Below are 24,680 nucleotides of genomic sequence, written 5' to 3'. Positions count from 1 at the left end.
CCATTATCGCTCGAGGACGCCCATCTGTTAGGCAGGCCTCAGTCCCGCCTTTGCTATGCCTCCGACATGTCCCCGGGAACTTTGGTCATCCCCGCGATGGGAAGCAGTTGGGGACGCCCAAAATCGCCTTTCGATTATGCTGATTTGGGCGACCCTGAGAGAAGGACGCCCATCTCCCGATTTGTGTTGAAAGATGGGCGCCCTTCTCTTTCGAAAATAAGTCTGTAAGTGGCCATGTGGTATCTAAAGTTTTTTTCCTCCATTTTTATAAACTGAATGAGTGAATCTATTTGATCCACTTTATAGTTTTTTGGTGCTCCATAAATAGGCAAATATACCACACCACCGAATTTCAAGAACTGCACTTCAGAATGTTGTAACTCTTCCTACAGAATGCATTTTGGGGCTGCTGCAGGAAATGGTGAGAAAGAGGGAAGATTTCTTTGGGTAGGTCTTCACATGACACAGATGCCAGAAAAATGTAAGTAATGTGCTGCAAATATGTAAACATTTTCAAAAGCTCAAAATAAAAATTGGAAAAGCACTGGAGAAGACTTTTGCAAGCGCAAAAGTAATATGAACAGCACTAGAAAAGAACTGGAATGTTACTGGTGAAAATTCTTCTATGCAACACTCCTACCAAATCCCTGCCTGTTCCCCCCTCTCTCCACCCCACCCCACCCCACCCCACCCCCTTCTCCTCAGGGAAAGCAGATAGGGCCAGGCTGTTGGTATACTGTGTGACAGATTACCTTCACAATACTCCTCAGAGGCATGGTCCCATGGGAGAACCGATGAACAAATATTGTTTCAATCAATCTTTTCATGTAGTGGAAAGAATGGCAGATACATGCCAAGCTGGAAACAGCAAGACAAAAGCATTTAAGAAAGTGAAAGGAATACAGAATAGGAAGCTGATATCTTAAAATCGCTGAGAGCTTGCACACACACTTACTTAACCACAGAATGTGGACTCGACGTAAACGCAGCATCCAGTCCATAGACAAAAGGCAGGCGGAAATAGAACAGAAAATAGATAAAAAGGGGACCTGCATATTCTGTCAAAAATACCTGCAAAAAGAAAAAAATGAGAAGAATGGATCACTTTATTCTGTCATTGTGGGTTTTGCACAGGCAGCATTATCTCTTCCTAACAACAAATCTTAGCATCACCTGAAAGCTTTGCCAGAAAGCCTTACTGCTCTTAACACTGGGAAGATTTCTTGCTTAAATTGAAAATTCAGCAAAGTCCCACTTATGGTTTATGACACTGGAAAATAAGTAAAAGACCACTGAGGACATTGCAACATCAACTTCTAGGGTAAGCATTTGCAAGGACTGCTTTTTGATGTGTGCCCTGGAATTATAAACATATAGAATGATCCCACCCTGGATTTCTAAACACAAGGCAGGGGTTATGAGCACAAAGAAGGGGCTCTATGAAATGTTTTCTATGTATGATACTTTGGTAGTGTGTTGCTGCCTAGTGGTTGTGTTCAGGAACTGCACTTTATGTATCACCAGATATAGATCTACTCTTGAGTGAAACTGACTCCTGGTGACTACAAAATTAAGAACTTCCCATTCTGGGTTTTTTTTCTTTTTTTTTTTTTTTTTTTTTCTTTTTTGGCTTGATACAGGAGTGGTTTGCCATTGCTTTCTCCTGAGACATGGAAGACTAACTGTATCTGGGACTCTGGGTTTATAAAAGGTTTGGACAAGTTCCTGCAGGAAAGGTCCATGATTTGCTACTGATATAGAAACAGAGAAACATTTAAGCAGATAAAGACCATATGGCTTCTCTAGTCTGCCCATCTATGCCGTCTGCTCTCCCTATCACTCACTCCCTTACAGATCATATGTACTTGTCCCAAGCTTTCTTGAATTCAGATACTGTTTCTGTCTCCACGACTTCCACCAGGAGGCTGTTCCACAAATTCACCACCCTCTCCATGAAGAAGTATTTCCTTGGGTTACTTCTGAGTCTGTCCCATTTCACCTTTATCCTAGAGCTTCCTTTCAATTGAAAGAGACTCACCTCCTGTGCATTTATGCTACATAGGTATTTAAGGGCCCCTTTTACCAAGCTGTGGCAGAAGGGGGCCTACACTGGTGTCAGTGCGTGTTTTTGATGCACACTGAGACCCCTTTTTACCACAGCTGGTAAAAAGGTAGTCTTTCTTTTCTGCAGGAAATGACCATGCGGCAAGTAAAGAACTTGCCGCGCAGCCATTTTGGGGAGTAAGCCCTTACCCCCACCCACCGAGGCGGTGGTAAGGGCTCCCACGCTATCCTGGTGGTAACTGGGCAGCATGTGCCATTGCCTGATTACTGCTTGGTACACCCTGGCGCTACAAAAATAAATACTATTTTTGTAGCTCCGGATACGACAGCACACTGGGGGTGGGAAGAACTGCTGGGCTGCTGCGGTAGCCCAGTAGTACTTCCTGTTTAAAGAGCAGTCAGCCCACTTTGGGTGTAAAAGGGGCCCAGAATGTCTCTATTTATTTATAAAATGTATAGACTGTGTAATCTACAGTTCTAAGAGGTTTACAATATCCATACATAATATCAACATCAACAAATAAAAACATATTCAACATTATACCTTAAAACTTAAAATTTCATATCAAACGGAATCTTCACTCTTCATTTCATCATTCCATTTAACCCATCATATCATCATATTAAAAGTACACTGATACAAATGAGTCTTTAAGGCCTTTTTAAACTGATCAAGTTTATCAATTGATCTTAATGATATTCCTTAAAGTAGGTCCTATCACATAACCCTGTATTCTTCCAATTGAATTATATGACGGTATATCTAAAATCTTCCGTGGTGCTGATCTTAAAGATCTTGTTGGTTTGTGTAAATGAAAAGATGTAAAAATTACTGTGGGGCATTCATTTCATTTAAACTTTAAAAACCAGTAAAATAATCTTATATTTCACTCTAAATTCCACCTGCAATCAATGTAACATTGCTAATGTTGAGAAAGACCAGATAGCACTTCCGCTGTCACATTTTGTGCTAGCTGTAAAGCTCTCATTATCTTTTTTGGTAAACCTATCAACAAACTATTACAATTTTATTTATTTATTTATTTATTTATTTATTTGTAGCATTTGTATCCCACATTTTCCCACCAATTTGCAGGCTCAATGTGGCTTACATTTGCTGTAATGGCGGTTGCCATTTCCGGTTAACAGATTAGATTGTAAGCTCTTTGAGCAGGGACTGTCTTTCTTCTATGTTTGTGCAGCGCTGCGTACGCCTTGTAGCGCTATGAAAATGCTAAATAGTAGTAGTAGTAGTAGTGGCAGAACTGGTGGTGGGAGGCGGGGCTGGTGGTTGGGAGGCGAGGATATTGCTGGGCAGACTTATACGGTCTGTGCCAGAGCCGGTGGTTGGGAGGCAGGGATAGTGCTGGGCAGACTTATACGGTCTGTGCCCTGAAAATGACAGATACAAATCAAGGTAAGGTATACACAAAAAGTAAAACATATGAGTTTATCTTGTGGGGCAGACTGGATGGACCTTGCAGGTCTTTTTCTGCCGTCATCTACTATGTTTTTTTTACAAATGGTATTGTGTTAAGGTGCATACATACATGGTAATGATATGGAACATAACATATGGTCAAAAAGCAGTATTATAGTACTTTGTATCACCATCCTGAATTTTTCAGTAGAAAGCAGTTCTTTCAAATGCCTTACTACTTTCAGTTTATAAAATACATTCTTTACTTTTTTTCTTTACATGTTCTTTCATTGTTAAATTAGAGTCAATCACTCCCAGTGTTTTAATCTGATTACTAATCTCTACTTCTGACCATCGATTTGAAAACTCTTTGGTATTCCTACCATCATATGACTATTCAAGAATAAAACCTATGTTTTAGTCATATTCAGTTTTTAATCAATTGGCTTTCAGCCAAGTATTAATCAAGTGTAGAGACATAAGCTATCCAAGACTACAGAAACTGAAGAATCACAAGGGAAAAAACTGGATATCATCAGAATATATCCTATAATTTAATCCTAAACTACTTAACAGTAAGCATAAGGGTTGCAAAAAGATGTTAAAAAGTATCACAGATAGTGTTGACCCTTGAGGAACACCTGATGGAAATTCAATAGAAACAGATTTTTTCTTGTCCTTCCACTACACAAAAATGTCTGTATTGTAAGAAAGATGAGAACCATTCTAAAACGGTTCCTTTTATTCCTATAGATTTCAATCTGTGCAATAAAATCTAGTGGTTCACAGAATCGAACGCAGCCAAAATATCAAGCAACACCAAGATATAACTGTTTCCCTTATGAAAACCAGACTTAAACACATCCAACATAGAAACTAACAATGATTCTGTATCATGTTTGGATTGAAAACCAAACTGATAGCTCCAAAAATTTAATCAATTGATCTAGAACAAATTTTCAATCATTTTACTTGTGAAGGGTAAAGAAGAAACTGGCCGATAATTATTCACACATATCGGATCTAACTTAGCACTTTTTTCAACAAAGGTTTTATTACAGCTTTCTTCAATACCATAGGTAAATGACCTTCTTTAAGAGAGCAATTCACTATGGGGCCCTTTTACTAAGACACCAAAATTACCGCGTGGCTCTTGCAGTAATTTTATTTTTGGGGTGCGTCCGATATGTGCATCCAAAAAATAATGTTTATTTTTGGCCATGCATAACGGACATACGCCAAGTGGCATTTGGCGCACGTAGGTCATTACCGTGTGAGACTTTACCACTAGGTCAATGGCTGGCAGTAAGGTCTCAGACCCAAAATGGATGTGCACCAATTTTGATTTTGCCGCACGTCCATTTTCGGCAAAAATTTTAAAAGGCCTTTTTTACAGGCATACTGAAAAATGGATCGGCGCGTGCCCAAAACCTACGCCTACACTACTGCAAGCCATTTTTCAGCACACCTTTGTAAAAGGACCCCTTTAAGCTTGATGTGCTCCAATTCTACTTCATTCAAAACTTTTGCCATCAAAGGTGGACAATGATCAAAAACACAAACTGAATTTTTAATCCTATTACAAATAGTTTTCATCTTTAAATGGTTATCTCAGAAAACATTGCCCATCGCTCATCATCATTTACTTTGCTTTTTTTTTTTTTTAAATCATTTATTTATAATTTTTCATTTTACAAGGGTCACTTGCAAACAGTAATACAGAGATGACTGTACAATAATACAATATTAGAAGAAAACAATCTCAACTAGATAAATGGATTATATACAATCTTTCTCTTTCTTAGACCACAAAATAAATAGGGAGAGTGAAACAAGACAAGGAGATCAATTAAACAAAGGTAAACAAAGAAAATGTGGTATTAACCTGATTATCCCCAGTTATTATTTATCTAAATCGTTATTCCACATTGATCATCTGGTTGGTATCGTCAAACCCAAGACGGTGTATATCAATTAATTTCGTTGGAAACATACTTATTGTCCAATATTAGTGGAAATAATAAACCTGATTTCATTTTTTTCTCTTTTAAAACTAGAAATTATTTAACAATACAAACACTTGAATCTCTAAACCAATTCCCACTGATTAAGGTAATCCCAGTTTCACAGGCTTCACTCCTTTTGAATTAATATACTAAGAGGAATCATTTCAGAGGAAAAAAACTTTAGGAGTCATACCCGGAACTCTGGGAAAACAACAATCTCGATATTAATCATCTGTAATAATAATCATTTTGTTCAAATTTTTCTGGTCTATTAACATTTTCAAAATCTTAACCGTTTCCTACTCCTGTAGAACTTCATTTGCTATATCAATTTTTCATTCTCCAAGGATTCAATTAGATTATCCATGTGACTCACTAATAAGATTATATCTGAAGCAAAATTATTTACTACCACTGTTAGGTCCTGGCACGCCTTCCAGATGATATTCAATGTAACCTCCATGGGAGCCAAAAACTCCAAGCTGATAGCTCTTAAGGGTTTAGGAGTGGCACCGCCGACACGGGTTCAGCTGTAAACGACTTCCGTTTCAGCATACACTCCTAACTCACTCCTCCACTCCTTTGGGCATGGTGGTTAAATGATTTGAGAGCAATGAATTTGTTTCCAGGTCCAAGAGCATCGACGCTCCTTCGCCGGTGCTAATCAAAGGACTCATCAACCCAATCATCTGTGGGCAGCTCGTCGCACAGCGGTCCTACACTTGCTGCACAGGGGACAAAACGCTGGCCATCGGCGGCTGACCCCCCATTGTCCCCTTCCTCTCAGTTAAGGCAACTGCAAATGCAAAGAGGAAACTTCAAGTAAACAAAGACAGAACTTCAGAGGACAGCTGGGCCATTGAGCGTACAAGCCTCAGGTCACCATCTTTCCACTCTCCCTAGTTTGGGACACTCTTTGTCTGGTTTCTTCTCAGAGGCCTGTCTGATATGGGCAACCCTTCAGCATAGCCCCCTGAGTCATTGAAACACGGAAGCCCCTCCACCACTACAAGGTGGTGTCCCTTCGGAGGGGCGCTCATCATCATTTAATACACATTCATTCTCAATAGGTAATGATCCACTTTCTAACTCTGTATTAATTAGCAATATTTTGTTTATAAATCCCAAAGAAACGCCTCCGACACTTGCCCCAGCATTAAATAGCCTCTGCGCTCTCTGGGGGGGGGGGGGGGTTAGTAATGTCTCGAGCTTCAGGCAGCACAGCTGGTAATGGGAAGAAGAGGTTCTCAGGCTTGCACAGTTCTTACTCAGTGCAGATGACAATGCAGCTCACAGATCAGGTCTCGCCTGTCTTTCTTCCAAATAGGAATAGGGAAAGCCACTGCTGTCCCTGGGATTGGTAGCATGGAATCTTGCTATTTGGGATTCTGCATTGGCCACTGTTGGAAGATAGATATTGGATCAGATGGACCATTGTTCTGCCCCAGTATGGCTATTCTTCAGTGACTTACTCAAGGCCACAAGGAGCTGCTGTGGGATTTGATACTGGGCCTTCCAGTCCCCAGTCAGCTGCTCCCTGAGCCTACCCTTCCACTCCTTATGAATCTAAACAGTTTTGTAACCTTTACTTTGATTGGTTGAGTCAAAGGGGGGAAGTGGATTATTATGGAAGATTTGGCTAGATGTGAAAGACCCTTCGGCAGCTCAGCCTGCAGCTCCTCTTATCTGTCTATATCCTCACAGAAAGCACTGCCTTTTCACTTGGTTCAGCTGAGTGTTTAGAGAAGGCTGCAGTCCAGTTGAGAGACATTATTCCAATTGTTTCCATTTCATAGACCAGTACAATGAATACTTTCAGTTTGTTTCCTCAATATGAGGGTAATTCTATAAAGGCATTTTCCCATGCATATATACCAGTACCTCTTACAGAATTACCCTATGTGTGAAAGTAAACAGGATGACAAGAATGTGTGTACTTGTATGTGACTGTACAGTAGACATGTTCTGAGGTGGAGCACAGGCAGAGATCTGATTTACTGCCGATTCTGAGCAGGTGTAAATTTTAGGCATAATTCCTGCTGGTATTTTATAAAGATGCATATGCACCTGTGTGTCTTTCTAAAATAGTTTAGATATAGGCATCTTCTCAGGCCCCGATGCATGAAAGTCCCGGTAAAAAAACGTGAGCGTTAAGATCCACGGAAGAAGTTAGAGATTTCCAAAAAATGAGCGATGCACAAAGGAAATCTCATGCAAATGAGCTGCATGCTATTCCACAGGCCAATGCATGAAAGTCCCATTAACATGTTGAAATTCTCGGTAGCAAGGTTGCTAGCACACGCTCACAATAGTCATTCGCAAAGCACCCAATAAGCACCGCTGCTGTTATACACATGTCCAAGAAATCATCCACGACTTTCCTGTCTGACATGTCTTCCAAGGCCACCCAAGGATGGAACACATGGGGACGAGGCCAGGGACTGGCTGAAGGCGAGATCACCGGCCGCCATGCCTCCCTTCTTGGGCTGTCATTTTGCATCAGCTCAGCTTCAAAGTCCAGCTGTGCCAGGTAGCATAGCAACATAGTAACATAGTAGACGAAGGCAGAAAAAGACCTGCACGGTCCATCCAGTCTGCCCAACAAGATAAACTCACATGTGCTACTTTTTGTGTATACCTTACCTTGATTTGTACCTGTCCTTTTTAGGGCACAGACCGTATAAGTCTGCTCAGCACTATCCCCGCCTCCCAACCACCAGTCCCGCCTCCCACCACCGGCTCTGGCACAGATCGTATAAGTCTGCCCAGCACCATCCCCGCCTCCCGTCACCAGCTCTGCCACCCAATCTCAGCTAAGCTCCTTAGGATCCATTCCTTCTGAACAGGATTCCTTTATATTTATCCCAAGCATGTTTGAATTCCGTTACTGTTTTCGTTTCCACCACCTCCCGCGGGAGGGCATTCCAAGCATCCACTACTCTCTCCATGAAAAAATACTTCCTGACATTTTTCTTGAGTCTGCCCCCCTTCAATCTCATTTCATGTCCTCTCGTTCTACCGCCTTCACATCTCCGGAAAAGGTTCGTTTGCAGATTAATACTTTTCAAATATTTGAACGTCTGTATCATATCACCCCTGTTTCTCCTTTCCTCCAGAGTATACATGTTCAGGTCTGCAAGTCTCTCCTCATACGTCTTGTAACGCAAATCCCATACCATTCTCGTAGCTTTTCTTTGCACCGCTTCAATTCTTTTTACATCCTTAACAAGATACGGCCTCCAAAACTGAACACAATACTCCAGGTGGGGCCTCACCAACGACTTATACAGGGGCATCAACACCCCCTTTCTTCTGCTGGTCACACCTCTCTCTATACATCCTAACAACCTTCTAGTTACGGCCACCGCCTTGTCACACTGTTTTGTCGCCTTCAAATCCTCAGATACTATCACCTCAAGATCCCTCTCCCAATCCGTACCTATCAGACTCTCCCCGCCTAACACATACGTCTCCCGTGGATTTCTACTCCCTAAGTGCATCACTTTGCATTTCTTCGCATTGAATTTTAATTGCCAAACCTTAGACCATTCTTCTAGCTTCCGTAGGGCCTTTTTCATGTCTTCCACTCCCTCCCGGGTGTCCACTCTGTTACAGATCTTAGTATCATCCGCAAATAGGCAAACTTTACCTTCTAACCCTTCGGCAATGTCACTCACAAATATATTGAACAGAATCGGCCCCAGCACCGATCCTTGAGGCACTCCACTACTCACCTTTCCCTCCTTCGAGCGAATTCCATTCACCACCACCCTCTGGCGTCTGTCCGTCAACCAGTTCCTAATCCAGTTCACCACTTTGGGTCCTATCTTCAGCCCATCCAGTTTATTTAAGAGCCTCCTGTGGGGAACCGTGTCAAAAGCTTTGCTGAAATCTAAGTAGATTACGTCCATAGCTCGTCCCTGATTAAATTCTCCTGTCACCCAATCAAAGAACTCAATGAGATTCGTTTGGCACGATTTCCCTTTGGTAAAACCATGTTGTCTCGGATCTTACAACTTATTGGCTTCCAGGAAATTCACTATCCTTTCCTTCAGCATCGCTTCCATTACTTTTCCAATAACCGAAGTGAGGCTTACCAACCTGTAGTTTCCAGCTTCTTCCCTATCACCACTTTTGTGAAGAGGGACCACATCCGCTGTTCTCCAATTCCTCGGAACTTCTCCCGTCTGCAAGGATATATTAAACAAATCTTTAAGAGGACCTGCCAGAACCTCTCTGAGCTCCCTCAATATCCTAGGGTGGATCCCATCCGGTCCCATGGCTTTGTCCACCTTTAGCTTTTCAAGTTGTTCATACACACTCTCTTCCGTGAACGGTGCTCTATCCACTTCAATCTCATTTGTACTTTTTCCAATCCATCGTGGTCCTTCTCCAGGATTTTCTTCTGTGAAAACAGAACAGAAGTATCTATTTAGCAAATTTGCTTTTTCTTCATCATTATCCACATAGCGGTTCGCAGTATCTTTTAGTCTCACAATTCCCTTTTTAGTCATTCTCCTTTCACTAATATACCTGAAAAAAATTTTGCCACCCCTCCTTACATTTCTAGCCATTTGTTCTTCCGTTTGCGCTTTCGCCAGACGTATCTCTCTCTTGGCTTCTTTCAGTTTCATCCAGTATTCCTCCTCGTGTTCCTTTTCTTTTTTGTATTTCTGGAACGCCAACTCTTTAGCCTTTATGTTCTCAGCCACTTGCTTGGAGAACCATATCGGTTTCCTTTTTCTCTTGCTTTTATTTACTTTCCTTACATAAGGTAGAATCCACTATCCATGTCTCTGGTTACAGCAGGACATGAACACAAGTAACAAGTGTAAGACACATGCACGAAATGCTTATGTTGGTTTGTAAAGCATGGGCTTTCTGTGCGGTGCTTGTTTATTACATGAAACCTTCCCAGGATTCTTTGCCAGGCTCACCAGCCATAATCTCTATTGCGCACATCATATGCATACGCCCACTCGAGCAACGTCAAAGGGACTTGTTATGTTCCCAGAACAGCTTACAAGACATCATTTTTTTTTAATCGATGAATGTACAGACTTTGTGCCGGATAAGAAACAGCATAGAATTCTTTTTACTAATCATTTCAGAAAATAAAATACCCCCTCTTCATTACTTTAGCCATTAAAATACCCACCTCCTCATTACTTTAGCCACAGCTTACCTACCTACCCCGTCCTTTACAGCCACACAATGAATACACATTTTGAAGGGTTTCAAACATTTTTTACTGTAACAAATAAAAAATTTCAAACAATGGGTGGGAAAAATATGTACAAAGGAGGAAGGACCTTTCGTGAAATATAGTATGCCCTATCAGACTGACTCTACACTTGTCTTTTGACTGTACACTTGTCTTTAGATTGTACACCTGTCTTTTAGATTGTAAGCTCCTTGAGCAGGGACTGTCCTTCCTTGTTAAATTGTACAGCGCTGCGTAACCCTAGTAGCGCTTTAGAAATGTTAAGTAGTGGTAGTAGTACAAGGGGAGAATATTATACAAGGGTGGGCATTTTTTTAACTACATAGGGGTGGGGTGGAGTGGGGTGTGGGTGAGGATCGGGTTTTTCAATGGGGATGAGGAGGGAGGGTGGAAGTCAGTCCCGGGGAGGAGAGAGGGTCAGGGGTGCGGCCTAGCCAGGCCTATGTGTGAGGAGAGATATGCGAGCACCTGGGAAAAGGTGCACAAGTGTTTCCCCTCCCACACACAGCAGCTGTGCTATCTCCCTGAATTCCTCTCTGCTAAGGTTTGGAGGGTTTGAAGGTATGGGGGACGTGGAACAGTCAACGAGGGTGGGGGTGGAAGGAATAGGGAGGTAGAGCGGTCAACATGGGTGGGGAGGAAGAGTTGGAAATGGAACGGTCAACATGGATAGGGAATAGGGGATGGTAGAGGGGAGGGTGGAGCTCTCATCCTCCTTGGTCAGGTCCACTACCTCACCACCATCCATGCCACCTCTATGCTTGGGCCCTGAAAATAAGAAGAACAAATGTCAGACTTCATCCGATCAGACTACATCCAACATGCACACACCAGTGTAGGCAGCACCTATGATACTCACCATGGATAGCTATGTCCCTGAAGCGTGACAAGTTGGGGGTTAAAGATACATCGCTTGAGGAGGGACCCTGACAAGTCCAAGGAGCAAGGGGGAAGGGGTGGTTGTGGGGGGGGGGGGGGGAAGGGAGGAACCCAGATGAGTAGGTGTGACCCAGAGGGGTGGCGGAAGGCGGGGGGCTCAGCTCAGGTTAGGAGAGGCCAGGCTTGGAAGATGGCAGGTGCACAAGGGGGCGGGGAACAGGACAAAAGGCCAGGACAGAGGATGGAGTAAGGACAGGGATAGGAACTGGGAGCAGGACCAGGAAGGGGGAGGGGCAACATCAGACCCCCCCCCCTCCTCATCCTCATCCTCCTCTTCCTCCTCCAAAGACATTTCTGAAGAGAGACAAGAGGGAAACTGTCACAACCCCTGATCATGTATGTCATCATTTATCAAGAGCCCACTGTAAGTAACCCCATGGCCAACCAATAAATACCTTGGCTATTGTCAAGGCAACTGCGCATCTCATGCAACCAGGCCCGGTGATGTTTTCTTAGTTGCCTGGCACACTTCTCTAGTTCTTCCACCTGAAAAACAACAGGCCCACAGTTGTCATTGTTGCCCCGAGGTAAAGTGTGTATGGTCAAAGGAGATGGGGGGGGGGGGGGGGGGGGGAGGTGCAACAGCTCCACAAACAGTGGAAACGGTGGGAAGCATGCCTGTTGAACAGGTGCTGGGTGACTTTCCAGCCCTTGTCCTTCATAAAATATTCCTTTTTCTCCTCTCCCTGGGAAACAGCCTGTTTTTGTTGACCGTAATCAGCTGGGCCAACCAGAGGACACCCATGTCAGAAAAATTTGGTTTGTGCACCTCACATTTCTGACATAAAAGAAAACAATATGCAGCTTTTTTTTTACCATCCACCCACCACACACACGCACAAATAAGATGCCCTAATAACACACACTGTTGGCAGCGAAATACATGCACATTGTGGATGTGTCGTGCTATGTTAAGAGCAAACAACAGGAACACAGTTGTCATTGTTACCCTGAGATAAAAGTGTGCATAGATAATGGAGATGGGGGAGGAGGGAGGGAGGTACAGTAGTGCCACAAACAGTGGAAATTCTGTCTTACCGATCACAGGTGGGAAGCACACCTGTTGAACAGGCGCTGGGTGATTTTCCAGCCCTCGTTCATCCTATATATTTTGTTTTTGGCTCTCTCTGGGAAAAAGGCTTTTCTCATTTATAATGATGAGCTGGGCCAATCATAGGATATCCATATTAGAGAAATTAGGTTTTCATCCATGGGGACCCTGTGCACCTTCCATTTCTCTGACATTAAACACATGCACGAATGCATGCATGCACAAATAAGACACCCTTATAACATGCACTGTTGACAGAACAATACACGCATATCAAGGACATGTCATGTTATGTTGACAGCTAATATGACAGCTCCCTGAAGCTACCAACAGCTCCAGACCACCTGTTAAATTTTGTGTGTTAAATGTGTGCATTGCCTGTTAATGCCTGTGCATCATGTGTTAACTCATTTCAATGCTAAACAGCTCATTGATATACATTTGCATACGTTTCTCGTTGTATGCTTACGTGAATGGAAAAAGCTTGCTGTACCCCTTTATATATTTAACACTAAATACCTAGCTTGATAAACCGGCTGGAACCAGTTGAAATTTCACATTGCTTGAATGGCAAGCTTTGTGCACTGGGGCCTTAGTCTAGATGGCCTTTTACAAAATTACCCTCTTCATGTTTAGGAATTTAAGAATTAGTCTGCCTTTTTGTCTGAAGTTGAACAAGAGTTTAGCTATCTGTATAGATTTGATTTGATTTATTATTTATAATCCACCCTTATCCAGGGCAGAGAATAGTATATATAAAAAAAAATAGAAATTTACAATAACAAAACATCATCAAACATAAATAGTAATTAAAAGTCCAACCAAAACAGTACATAGGCCTATAAATAGCCAGGCGAAAATCAAAAAAATCCCAGCTTCACAGGCACATGATAAGCCAAACATAGCAAATGGTCCTCCGGCTGATATTTAAATGCAACCAGCTGGGATGCAAGGAGACATTTGGCAAGGACAGAACCATGGAATCTTTAAAATCCCATATAAGGAAAACTCAGTCAGTGACATTCTGCATCTCCTGTGGGAGATATGTTTAACTGGTACCCGATGAGCCTGTGTTTGACTTTGCAGTGCAATATTTTGGTAATACACCACAGCCACCTCAGAAACTTTTTTTTATCAAATACTTTTTGTGACCATTTCATTAGTATCAGATAACAAAAATATACTACTAGGTTAATATTTTATCTAAGCAGGTATTTTGTTTACTACCTAGTTAATACAAAAGAGAGAGAGAGAGAGAGAGAAAACATTCATAAATCACAGCATGCAACCAGTTTATTGTTTTATAAACTGTTTAATCAGCTAGATTAGTAGCTTTACCTCCCTAGAGATACTGAAGTGGGATTTAAGTTGTTTCTAGACTCTTAATGTATTTTGGACTTTTATTGATTTTTTGTGGTATTTTTATTGTATTATTATGATGATCCTCACCTATATTTTGCATTATTCTTAGTATAAACAACTTTGGGCTGAATTTTATTCAAGGAAGATGGTATATAAATGTAGGATAACATAATATCGTTTGCCAACAAAAGGGAAAAAAAGCAAAAATAGGTTGTATCTTGCAGTGATAAACATCAAGAAGAGTAAAAAAATAATTTTAAGTAAAAATAAAGGATTCCTTTCTTAAGTCCTGAGGTAACTGTCAAATTAGTGCACACTAAAACATTTTCTTTTTTGGAGGCGGTGTATCAAGGGACAGACCTGCTATAAATAGCGCACCACATTAGCATGTGCTAACCACTGCTCCCTCTAAGCTAAGCGGGTGTCCTTCAACTACATTGCTACCAGTAGAGGGTGGTGCTTCAATATCGTGTTTTCAATCTGTAGGAACAGGCAGGTTCCCTGGAGTCCTGCAGAACTTGCCTGTCCCTCACTATTGAAAATGTGATAATGAAACAGCACCTCCTACTGGCAGGACTCCCGCTCAGCTTAGAGGGAACAGTGGTGCTAACTGGTTAAGCGGGGGCCCTTACTGCTTACAAAACAGCTTTCTGTAAGTGCTCATGTGGTAGTTTTTTTTTAATGGTCGTGCACTAATAGCATCATTAGCACATGCAAAACCAACGACAGGGAGTGAGGAAACAGAACATGAGGAAGCCAAAGTAGGATGGTATAAATAAGTCTTTATTGCTTCCAGAGTACTGCAAATGTATTAATGAAAGACTCGACACGGCCGTGTTGCAGCTGGCGTGCCTTTGTCAGGAGCCTTTTGTAACAGAAAAAAAAATATATGAAAATATAAATAAAAAATACATATGAATATGTAAATAAATATGAGTATAAAAAAAATCACAATGTACAAAAAATAAAAAGGTAACACAATGATAAATTACAATATTAAAAACATTAAGAATAATATTAAAACAATCTGATAAGATTATATAAAAACTATGATGAAATGGTGCATGAAAAAACTGAACATTAAAAATTAACTGAGCATTAAAAATGGATGGATGTATCAGATAAAACACATTAAAAATAAAAAATATATCAATTGTACAGAGAAATAAATATGCATCAATTGTACATAAAATATTTAAGCATCAATTATACTGAAAAATATTTAGGAACATGCTGTGCAGACGCATGAAAGATAATGCAACTATATACCTTGATAAGCACAGTGCAACAAATGTAGCGAACAGAGAAGGTACAATATTATTAGTACCTACAGATCAAAAGAAGATAAAGAATGTAACTCACAAGTAGAGAGTGAATTGCTGCAACTTAGGCAAGCATGTCAGACAGACTGTGCTACAAAAACAAACTAAACTAAAACTTATGTGATAAGGACAACTGAAGGAATGCTCAACAGAAGAAAGCTCATAGGCGGTCAGTGGCCCAACTGTTTGGGGAGGCTAAAGAGGGCGGGGTTAGGGGTGGGGCCAAGGGTGGGGCTTATATCCATAATTACCTTATTTACTCCAGGGGAACGAAGGGTGTCCCATCCCAAATGTGAAAAGTTACAAGTACTACTCACTAATTAGAGATTGAAGGTTAGCAAGTGAAAGTTTTCTTGCAGTGTATTCGGTATATAAATTTGTCATGGTGGAGAAGAGACTGAGTCCCAAGGAAGGGCTGCTGGTTATTGAAAAGTAATGCTTCTATGTGTGTGTAAAAATGGATTTATATATCATAAATAAAATAACATATTTTAAACTCAATTATTTCAAGCACTTAACCAACACTAAACCACATACACATACACATCTATGGAACAATTCAACACCAGATCTTCCAAAATATTCTAAAACCAAACCATGTCTGGTGTTATGACAAACTAAAATTAAATTAAAGTGTTGATGTTTGTCACCTCAATAAGGTCCACTATCCCTCAACTGCAAAACACTATGCACAAACTTGTGCAAAAACAAACTCAGAACCTTACTGTACCATAAATATTACACTGGGCAGACCCTAATACACCAATATACCACCCATACGGACAACATCACAGACCGTCAACAAGGGATCATATCACAATTCTCATGTACAGCCACAAAACATCCTTTTAGGGTGGATAGTATTCACAATGAGCTCCTTTTATTAACGACCAGATAGAAATACGAGTTTTCAAATTTCAATTTTGGCACAGTATAAGTCATCACAAACAAAATATAAGAAACCAACGGACTGCATTAGGGGCTTATAGCCCATTTAGTTATGTTTAAACAAAAGAGATCTGCCTGAAACAAAATATTTATTTTTTATTTTGATTTATAATATAAAACCTGCCTCAGAGTCAGCACCTCTCCTCCTGAAATCCAATGTACGTGCGGCGCAGGCCACAATTTCCTTCTGAATTTAGTAGGTCTGGGAATGTATTACAGCCACTCTTAGCCAGTCTTCCCTACTGATGATGACATGATGGGTCCCGCCCGCGCGTTCCCACTTTTGCAGAACAGGAAGTTGCATGATGCATCAAATGACGGGAGCCCTGGTAGGGAAAGCTGAGGCGCAGGCGCTGAAGCAGATGAGATTGCTAATCGAATCGATCACTACAGTACCGCTATTGGTAGTGTAGCGATTAAGGGAGCAGTGGAGCACTCAGCAGGACTCGATGCCAGCCCTGAAGTGAGAGTTGCGCAGCCCGCGCAGGGGAGGGAAAAAGCAAGGAGAAACTGTGGGGCGCTGCAAAAAAGAGAGAGGACTGGCTGGCCCAGTGGTGTGCTGGAGCAGGCTCTCACAGGCTCTCGAGAGCCGTTTGTTAAGTTTTTAAGAATTTTGGGAGCCGGTTCTCCATGGCTACTTTAACAAATGGATCCCAAAATGTGGGCTTGGGCCCCTCCTGAATTCTCTTTTACTTTGCTGGCGAGAGAGAGCCCCCTGTTAACAATTTACCAGCACACCCCTGCCAAGCCTCTTATACCAGGCACCTTTGAGAAAGCTGAAATACATGATGGGGCAACTGAACGATCATGTAAAGTAAAAATCATTGTAAAAGTGTAAATATAAAATGCTGGTGTGTATAGTGAACGTTCAATGCAAAGTGAATGAACCATGTGGAAAAAAGGTATAGTACTGACGCTGCAAGGTGGAGAAAATGTGACAAGCAAGCATTGAAGACAGAGAACTGTTGTACATATCCATTACAGACACAGAAAAGAAAAGTGCAGTTTATGGGGTAACACAAAGATTGCAAAGAGCCTACGGTGGAAAACTAAAAAAAACAAACCATATATACATATTATACTATGCAGTTAAAAACAAACTAGTATCTGTGTTAGGGATAGTGAAAGGGGAAATAAAAGTCATGGTTATGAAGTGCCCTTATACGTAATATGATTCTCATGAAAGTACATGAGCGGTGTGGAAATAAGGCATAACGTGACATGCTATGAAACGAAGACAGCAAATGGGCAGGCTGGCAAAACCTGCCCGGCCGTGTCTTCAAAAAGAGGACATGTCCGGGTAAAACCGGTCGTATGGTAACCCTAGTCATGAAAGACTTATATAGGCTGCCTCTTCTATGGCAGTTTCTTGGCAGACTATTAGTAGGGTGGTTTGCCATTGTCTTCTCCAGTCATCTTTACCTTCCCTGCCCCACAAAGCCTGGCAGTTATCTACTGGCTAAAAGTGGATGCATGGCTAAGTTGGCCAGAGCCATGCTACTTCACAGAAATCCCACACCAGTTCAGGATTTGAACTCATTCAAGTTGGTCAATAATCAAAATTCTGATCTGCATGGGTAAAATATCATTTTAACCTCAGAAATAGGTTTCCTTATTGTTTTCCCTATGTAGGAATATGTTGGCTACAGAGAGTTTTGATAGCATAGGAGCGCCTGGTTTCCAAAAATGTAAATACTATTATCACCCCAGAAATGTAATATAAATAGTAATGAAAATGTGTCTCTTAATAAGGGAGTTTGTTTTGACTGCTCATTGAATTATTTTTTTTTTAACTCACACACACATTTTACAAGCACTGCTACTGATCTCTGCAACTTGTGATGAAGCTCACCATAGTCCATCCGACCTGCGGGCCTAAGTCTTTAAAATATAGCGTAACAGAGCTGCCAACTGGAAGGTCCTGAAGGACGTCTTCGTCCTTCAAAGATTTGCCTTCTGCAAAGGAGACAATACACAATCATACATCACTGTTACTTATGTGTGTTTAATCACAATAGAGTCCTAGAATATCATCTGGCATTTATAATCACCAAAACCTCTATTTGGCAAAATCTGGAAATAAATCCCTTATATGTAATTTTTTACCCACTCTTTCTCTGAGTAACAGGCAGTATAAAAAGTTTTCAATAAACATTAACATATAACATACTATGAATTTTTACACCATCTCCCTTATTCTATAAAGGTTACTGAAAATTGTGCATGTAAATTTGGACACAGTCCCAATTTGTGCAATTTAATCTAATTAGTGCTAATTGGCTTTTTAACAAGCAATTATTGGCATTAATTATATTCAATTGGATGTTACATGCCTAAATTTTATGCATGGCCCGAAAAAGGGGATGGTCGTGGGTGTTTCAGAGCAGAATGGGGGCGTGGCTTTGAGTTACATGCGTAATTCCAAAATAAAGATGCTCCGTGTGTAAATTTAGCCACAGGTTTTTGCATCACATTTTTGATGGTGCAAATAGTAGCACCTAAATTTACACACAACCATAACGCTTACTCATTATTCTATAAACCTCACCTAGGCACAGCTTATAGAATAATGCTTAAGCGGGTTTTTCGGCACCAATTGTTTGGGCATCATTTACTGAAACTAGCACCATATGAACAGTATCTTAACCTTATTAAAAAATGTAAAAAAGGATATCCCCAAAAGAAAAGAAATAGGCCCAGCTAGAACCTCCCTACCCCAACCCCTGTAGGTCCCCGGACCTAACTTTATTTATTGGGATTTATTAACCACCTTTATGGACAGATTCCTCCAAGGTGGTTTACAGCAGGTACAGTTTAACATAAAACTTACAGTTTTGATAACAGCATAACAATAGTAAAATGGCCAAATATTAACATAAATTCAATAAATGAGGTAAATTTGGAAGTAACTAATTGAAAACTAGTAACAGGACTACCATAAAACAGTATCAAAAATATACACATTTAACAGCACTGCAGAACAACCATATAACAAAAATATGAAAAATGTCAGTACAATATAATGGGCAGCATGGAAGAACATTCAAATAACACAATGCCAGCATAATACCAATGAAACATCTAATAAGCATGCATTAGAACATTCAAATAATTTAGATATGATGTTAATGCTTTTCTACAATACAACTTACCGTGTAGTCAAAAGGCCAAGTGCAGATATATAGATGGGGGACAAGATGGGTAGTACAGAGTTAGTTGGGATAAATGGATGTGTGGCTAAACTGAAGGCAAGTTCTTTGTACAGTTAAACAAGATATAAGGAACTGAGTAAGTTACAGTGTGCGTAGCAAGCTAATCCCAGTGTGGAATGAGCATATAGTCCTGATGGTCTACAGGTCCTAAGGGCAGGAACGAAAACCACTCACTCTTGCCCCTTGCAACTCATACCCCAAAATGTCTGCTCTCACCTCTAGCAGCAGTCTGGCGGTAATTAGCTAGTACCATAAGGCTGCTGCTAGAAGTCGCGGCAGCCATTTTGAGACTGGACCTGCAAGGGGCAGGAGTTAGTGGGCATCGCTCTTTCCCTTCGGACCCCTAGACCATCAAAGGCACTAAAGTTAGGCCCGAGGGGGTCTATTTATTTTCTTCAGGGGAGTCAGAGAAGTTGGAGGTATTGTAATTGGAGGAGGGTTCAAGAGTGAGACCAGATGACTCTTCAGGCCACCCAGAAATTATCCAGGCACCAGCTGATATTCAGTAACGGTGCCCGGTAGCTAACTAGACAAAGATAGGAATTTTTTTAATGCAGTCCTTTCTGCCCGGTTAGCTACCCAGACACTGATGCTGAATATCGTCAGTGCCTGGAGAAATGCTGGTACTATCCAGACTCCACCCTTGGAATGCTCTACATTGCCCAGATTCAGATAGTGATAACGTGCGCTTAATGCAGGGAAAATGGCTTACTGTAAAACTCGTTCAAGCGTTTTGCACTAAATTGCCTGTAGACACGTGCTAATCACACTCTATTTTTTTACAATATTTTTCAGGAGGAGACATATTATGGGTGGGGATAGTGCAGTTCGTGCTATTATATGTTGCTGAATATCTGGTACTCCGATCAGTTAAATCACTTTGAATATTGATCCCTCCCTATATCTTCAAAATTGCTTAGGCAGCTCTATGCCATAACAATCCATGAGAAAACTGCATAAATAAATTAAACAAAAAACACTATTTTGATGGAAATAAGACAGCATGTTAAGTAGGGGTTGGTGACATCTTTCCTATATGCTGAACTCAGAAAAAGAAAAAGCCAACAAGGGTTTGATTACACCTTCTGGCAGCCATCTGCAGAAAGGCCGTAGTGTGTATCTCTCAGTACAACTGGGGTTTTCAGGGGGCTGAATGCGTGTTAGAAACAGAATCATGACGGCAGATAAAGGCCAGATGGCCCATCCAGTCTGTCCATCCTCTGCAACCCCCAGCCCCTCCTCTTTCTAAGGGATCCCATGTGCTTATCCAATGCTTTCTTAAACTCCAACACAGTCCTAGACTCCATGACCTCTACCAGGAGGCCATTCCACTCTTCAGCAACTTCGCACACAATAGTATGCCAAATGACAAATTTGGAGCCCATATTGCAGAGATTCTCAAACCTGTCCTGGGGGAACCACAACCAGTCAGGTTTTCAGGATATCCACAATGAATATTTTCGAGATCAATTTGCATATACTGCCTCCTTGGTATGCAAATCTTTCTCATGCATATTCATTGTGGATATCCTGAAAGCCTGATTGGCTGGGGTTCCCCCAGGACAGGTTTGGGAATCCCTGCCATACTGAATGAATGGGAGGATGAAAGAGAAAGGTGTATAGAGGTGATGAGACATTGGGCTCGCCTCTCCGTGAGACTTACTAGGGTCTAGTCTTATTGACTGTCGGGCTGGGTACCACTCTGGATCTGTAAAAACACAAAAGTATGAAATGCAATAAAACTTCTATATCACCTTCCAAATAACCAGTAAAGCAGTTTACAATCAAAAATATATTGAAAAAAATAAAAACATGTCAGGTCACCATACTGTTTAACACTTTTCTTTAGGCCTAAAGGAGATATGACAGCTTTGGTTTTATTTTTGGTAGCCCAATTTACTTGGAAACAAAACCCATGTGGAAAATTCCCACATTTCTCTCCAAAAGCTCTTTATACTTTATAGAAATGACATTGAAATGACACTGCATGCCAAAGCCGTCAATAATATTTATTTATTTATTTATTTATTTGTTTTATTTCTGGTCTACCTAGCCACAGTATTAGGGGGAGTACAAGAAACATAAGAAAAAATACACAAATAGGACAAAATAACAGTAAAACAAAAACATAAGATAGAGTAACAAAAACGGCAATCCATCAGATCCTAACCATTGCATATACAAACCACTTAACAATCAAATAATGACAACACAGTACCACTGCAATCATCACATGTACATCACTACCACAAACACACCCAATAATCAGCAAAACATACTGCTCTCAAATCTCCACAATGCTTTCTTGTAATCATTTGACCCAAAGCTATAAGCAAGAGAATATTATATTTTTATGGTAACTGTCCTTGGACATTGATACTTACAATACTTATGAAACATCAGTCTGATATCATTAATTCTGGCATATGACTCAATCTAAATATAACAAAAAAAAACAGTTCTTAGATTTTTAAATGTAGTGTTCAGTGGCCCCAAGATTAGCAGGTGTTAAGGCTCCTATATGCATATTTTGGGAGTTATAGTTGACTCTTGACAGACAATGGAACAGCATACAAATAATATGGTAAAGAAGGCATTTTTCAAGCCTAAAATGCTTCAAAGTATTAAATGTTTGTTAGAAACTAAAGCATTAGCAAGTGCTCATTCGGTGGCCCTTTTACAAAGCGGCGGTAAACCCAACATGGGCTTACCACATGATAATCTGGAACTACCTCCGGCCTAACACAGCCACCGGCGGAAGTTCCGCCTCGAGCGTACGTCATTTCCGGCGTGCCAGAAATTTTTTTTTATTTTATAGCATGGCGCTAACCCGGCGGTAATCAGACATCGCAGCACGCTGCCCAGTTACCGCTAGGCTACCGCAGGAGCCCTTACCGCCAGTTCAATGGGTAGTGGTAAGTGCTCCCCCCACCCCCCCCCCGCATAGCCATTTTTTTTAGGGTTTTTTTCCCCAACTGCAGTAAAGAGGGCCCTGACGCACCAAAAAAAAAAACATGCTACCGCAGGGCCCTTTTCCCTGCAGCTTCGTAAAAGGACCCCTCGGTGTTATTGCAATATTGGTGTTTTTATGACTTCCTGGCAAGCAATTAAATAGGTTTCAAATAGTGCAAAATGTGGTGGCAAAATTAATCTGGGGGGGGGGGGGTGTAGGGGGAAAGGGTATGGACATATTACACTGTATTTAGTTCAGCTCCATTGGCTTCCATTAAAAGATAGGATTGAATTTAAAGTCTTAACATTTGGGGGGGGGGGGGGGGTTTAAACGTTATTGGGTTTTGAGACCTGGTTACTTACAAAACAATGTTTCTTTGTATTGTCCATCCAAAAAACTAACATCTATTCAGGAACAAGAATAATTATTCCAACAAATAGTACCATAAGAGGCAAAAGCCCAGAATTACGGAACTCCCTGCCTCAGGAAATTAGAAAAATCAGGAACTATATGAGATTCAGGCATCTGGCTGTCTCAGAAAGACTTTGTTGAGAGTTCTAATTAGAATAGTTTTTGACTCCTTACCATTTTTAACTTCAGGGTAATAAGCTGGCGATTGTTTTATGACTTAGTAATGGTTACAGAGTTTACCTGTAACCAGTGGCGTAGCCAGACACCCAATTTTGGGTGGGCCTGAGCCCAGGATGGGTGGGCAGAATATCTTTGCCCTGTCCCACAAGTGATTTGGTCTCTCCCTCTCTCTCCTGCATGCCATTTGGTCTCTCAAACATCCTCCCTCGCATGCAGCAACTAATACACACTGCTCATGTTGGCCCCACAGCCTTCCCTCTGATGCAACTTACTGTTTCCGCATAGGTGGGAATATATCAGAGGGAAGGCTGTGGGGCTGGTGCGAATAGTATGTATTAGTCGCTGCTTGCTGCAGGCGAAGATCTGCTATTTACAAGGTATGCAGGAGGGCAGGAGGGACAGTTGTTGGGAGTTTTTGGCTGGTGAGGCTTCCCCTGCCAGCCACATCATAGGTGTGCAGTGTGCTGCTACTGGGTGGGCCTGAGCCCAAAGTGAGTGGGCCTGGGCCCATACAGGCCCACCCTTGGCTACGCCACTGCCTGTAACAACTGTCTATTTTCTTTACCTGTCTTTTGACTGAGATGCACTAAAATTAAGATCTTTATACTCCTGTTGAGGAAGATTAGGGTACATTTTTATTTCTGTATTAACTAGGGTTTGATATACTGCTTTAGTAATTATTGTACTTTTGTACTTGTGATGTGTAGTCTGTTTCAACATTCAGGGCTAGATTCTATACATGGCACTTAAAAAAATCGGCGCTGAAAAAACCCCCACTAAAGCAACGCGGTTTATAGAATTAATGCTTAAGCAGAGAGGTCGTCGTGTGTAAATTTAGGCACTGCCATTTGCACCAGTGAAAAGGTGGTGTAAACGCTCACACCTAAATTTACATGCTTAATGTAAAACCACGCCCCTGAGGTGCCCCAAAATGCCCATGACCCTCCCATTTCTGCACGTAATTCCCAATTAAATCTAATTAGTTCCAATAATTGCTTGTTAAAAAGCCAATTATTAGCACTAATTGGCTTATTATTAAACTGCAGACACAAATTGGGAGTGCACCTATATTTGCGCGTGCAATTTTTAGCAATCTTTACAGAATCAGGAGGTCAATATATCCTATACAATAATTTGCAGCTCTGATTTTTGCTTTTGTCTCTGGATGTTTTGGTGGTCTTTGATACCCTGGATCACCAGATTTTATTGCAAATGTTTTTGGATTTTGGTATTTCAGAAACTGTTCATTGATGGTTTTCCTATTTGCAGGAGTACATTTGGGTAATTCTTCATCTTGCCCTAGATGGCTGCGTGCTGGAGTGATGCAATGATTGGCTTTTCTCATTTCCCTTTTTAGTCTTTATGTGGTGCCATCATGTTGGATGCTATGAGATCTTCAGGTACACTAACGCCTTTGTGTCAATGATATGCTATTTTTCTTCTATTTTGACTCCTCTGTGGATGATGCAGGGTCTACAGTATCTATATGTATTGCTGTATAGATGGCAGAAAATACCAGTTTTATCCATGTTTAGGGCCAGATGATAATTTTTGCAAGATTGTCACATGACATTCTTTTATCTCATTA

At 41.2% G+C, this 24,680-nt stretch overlaps 1 protein-coding gene across 1 annotated transcript in view; it reads right to left on the bottom strand.

Annotated features, from left to right (window-relative positions):
* LOC115472318 (very-long-chain enoyl-CoA reductase-like) overlaps positions 1 to 24,680 on the bottom strand; it is an 82,918-nt gene that overhangs the window by 30,686 nt on the left and 27,552 nt on the right. Inside the window, exons 3-7 of the mRNA XM_030206550.1 lie at positions 21,933 to 21,984; positions 21,212 to 21,256; positions 18,189 to 18,292; positions 956 to 1,071; positions 753 to 858 (exon numbers count right to left, since the gene is read on the bottom strand). Coding sequence (XP_030062410.1) covers positions 753 to 858; positions 956 to 1,071; positions 18,189 to 18,292; positions 21,212 to 21,256; positions 21,933 to 21,984 — 423 coding nt within the window. The remainder of the gene's footprint in view (positions 1 to 752; positions 859 to 955; positions 1,072 to 18,188; positions 18,293 to 21,211; positions 21,257 to 21,932; positions 21,985 to 24,680) is intronic.

The sequence above is a fragment of the Microcaecilia unicolor genome, chromosome 6, assembly GCF_901765095.1.
Source record: "Microcaecilia unicolor chromosome 6, aMicUni1.1, whole genome shotgun sequence".
In the NCBI taxonomy this organism is placed as follows: Eukaryota; Metazoa; Chordata; class Amphibia; order Gymnophiona; family Siphonopidae; genus Microcaecilia; species Microcaecilia unicolor.
Note: the sequence above shows the minus strand (reverse complement) of the source record. Positions and strands in the feature narration are given on the sequence as shown.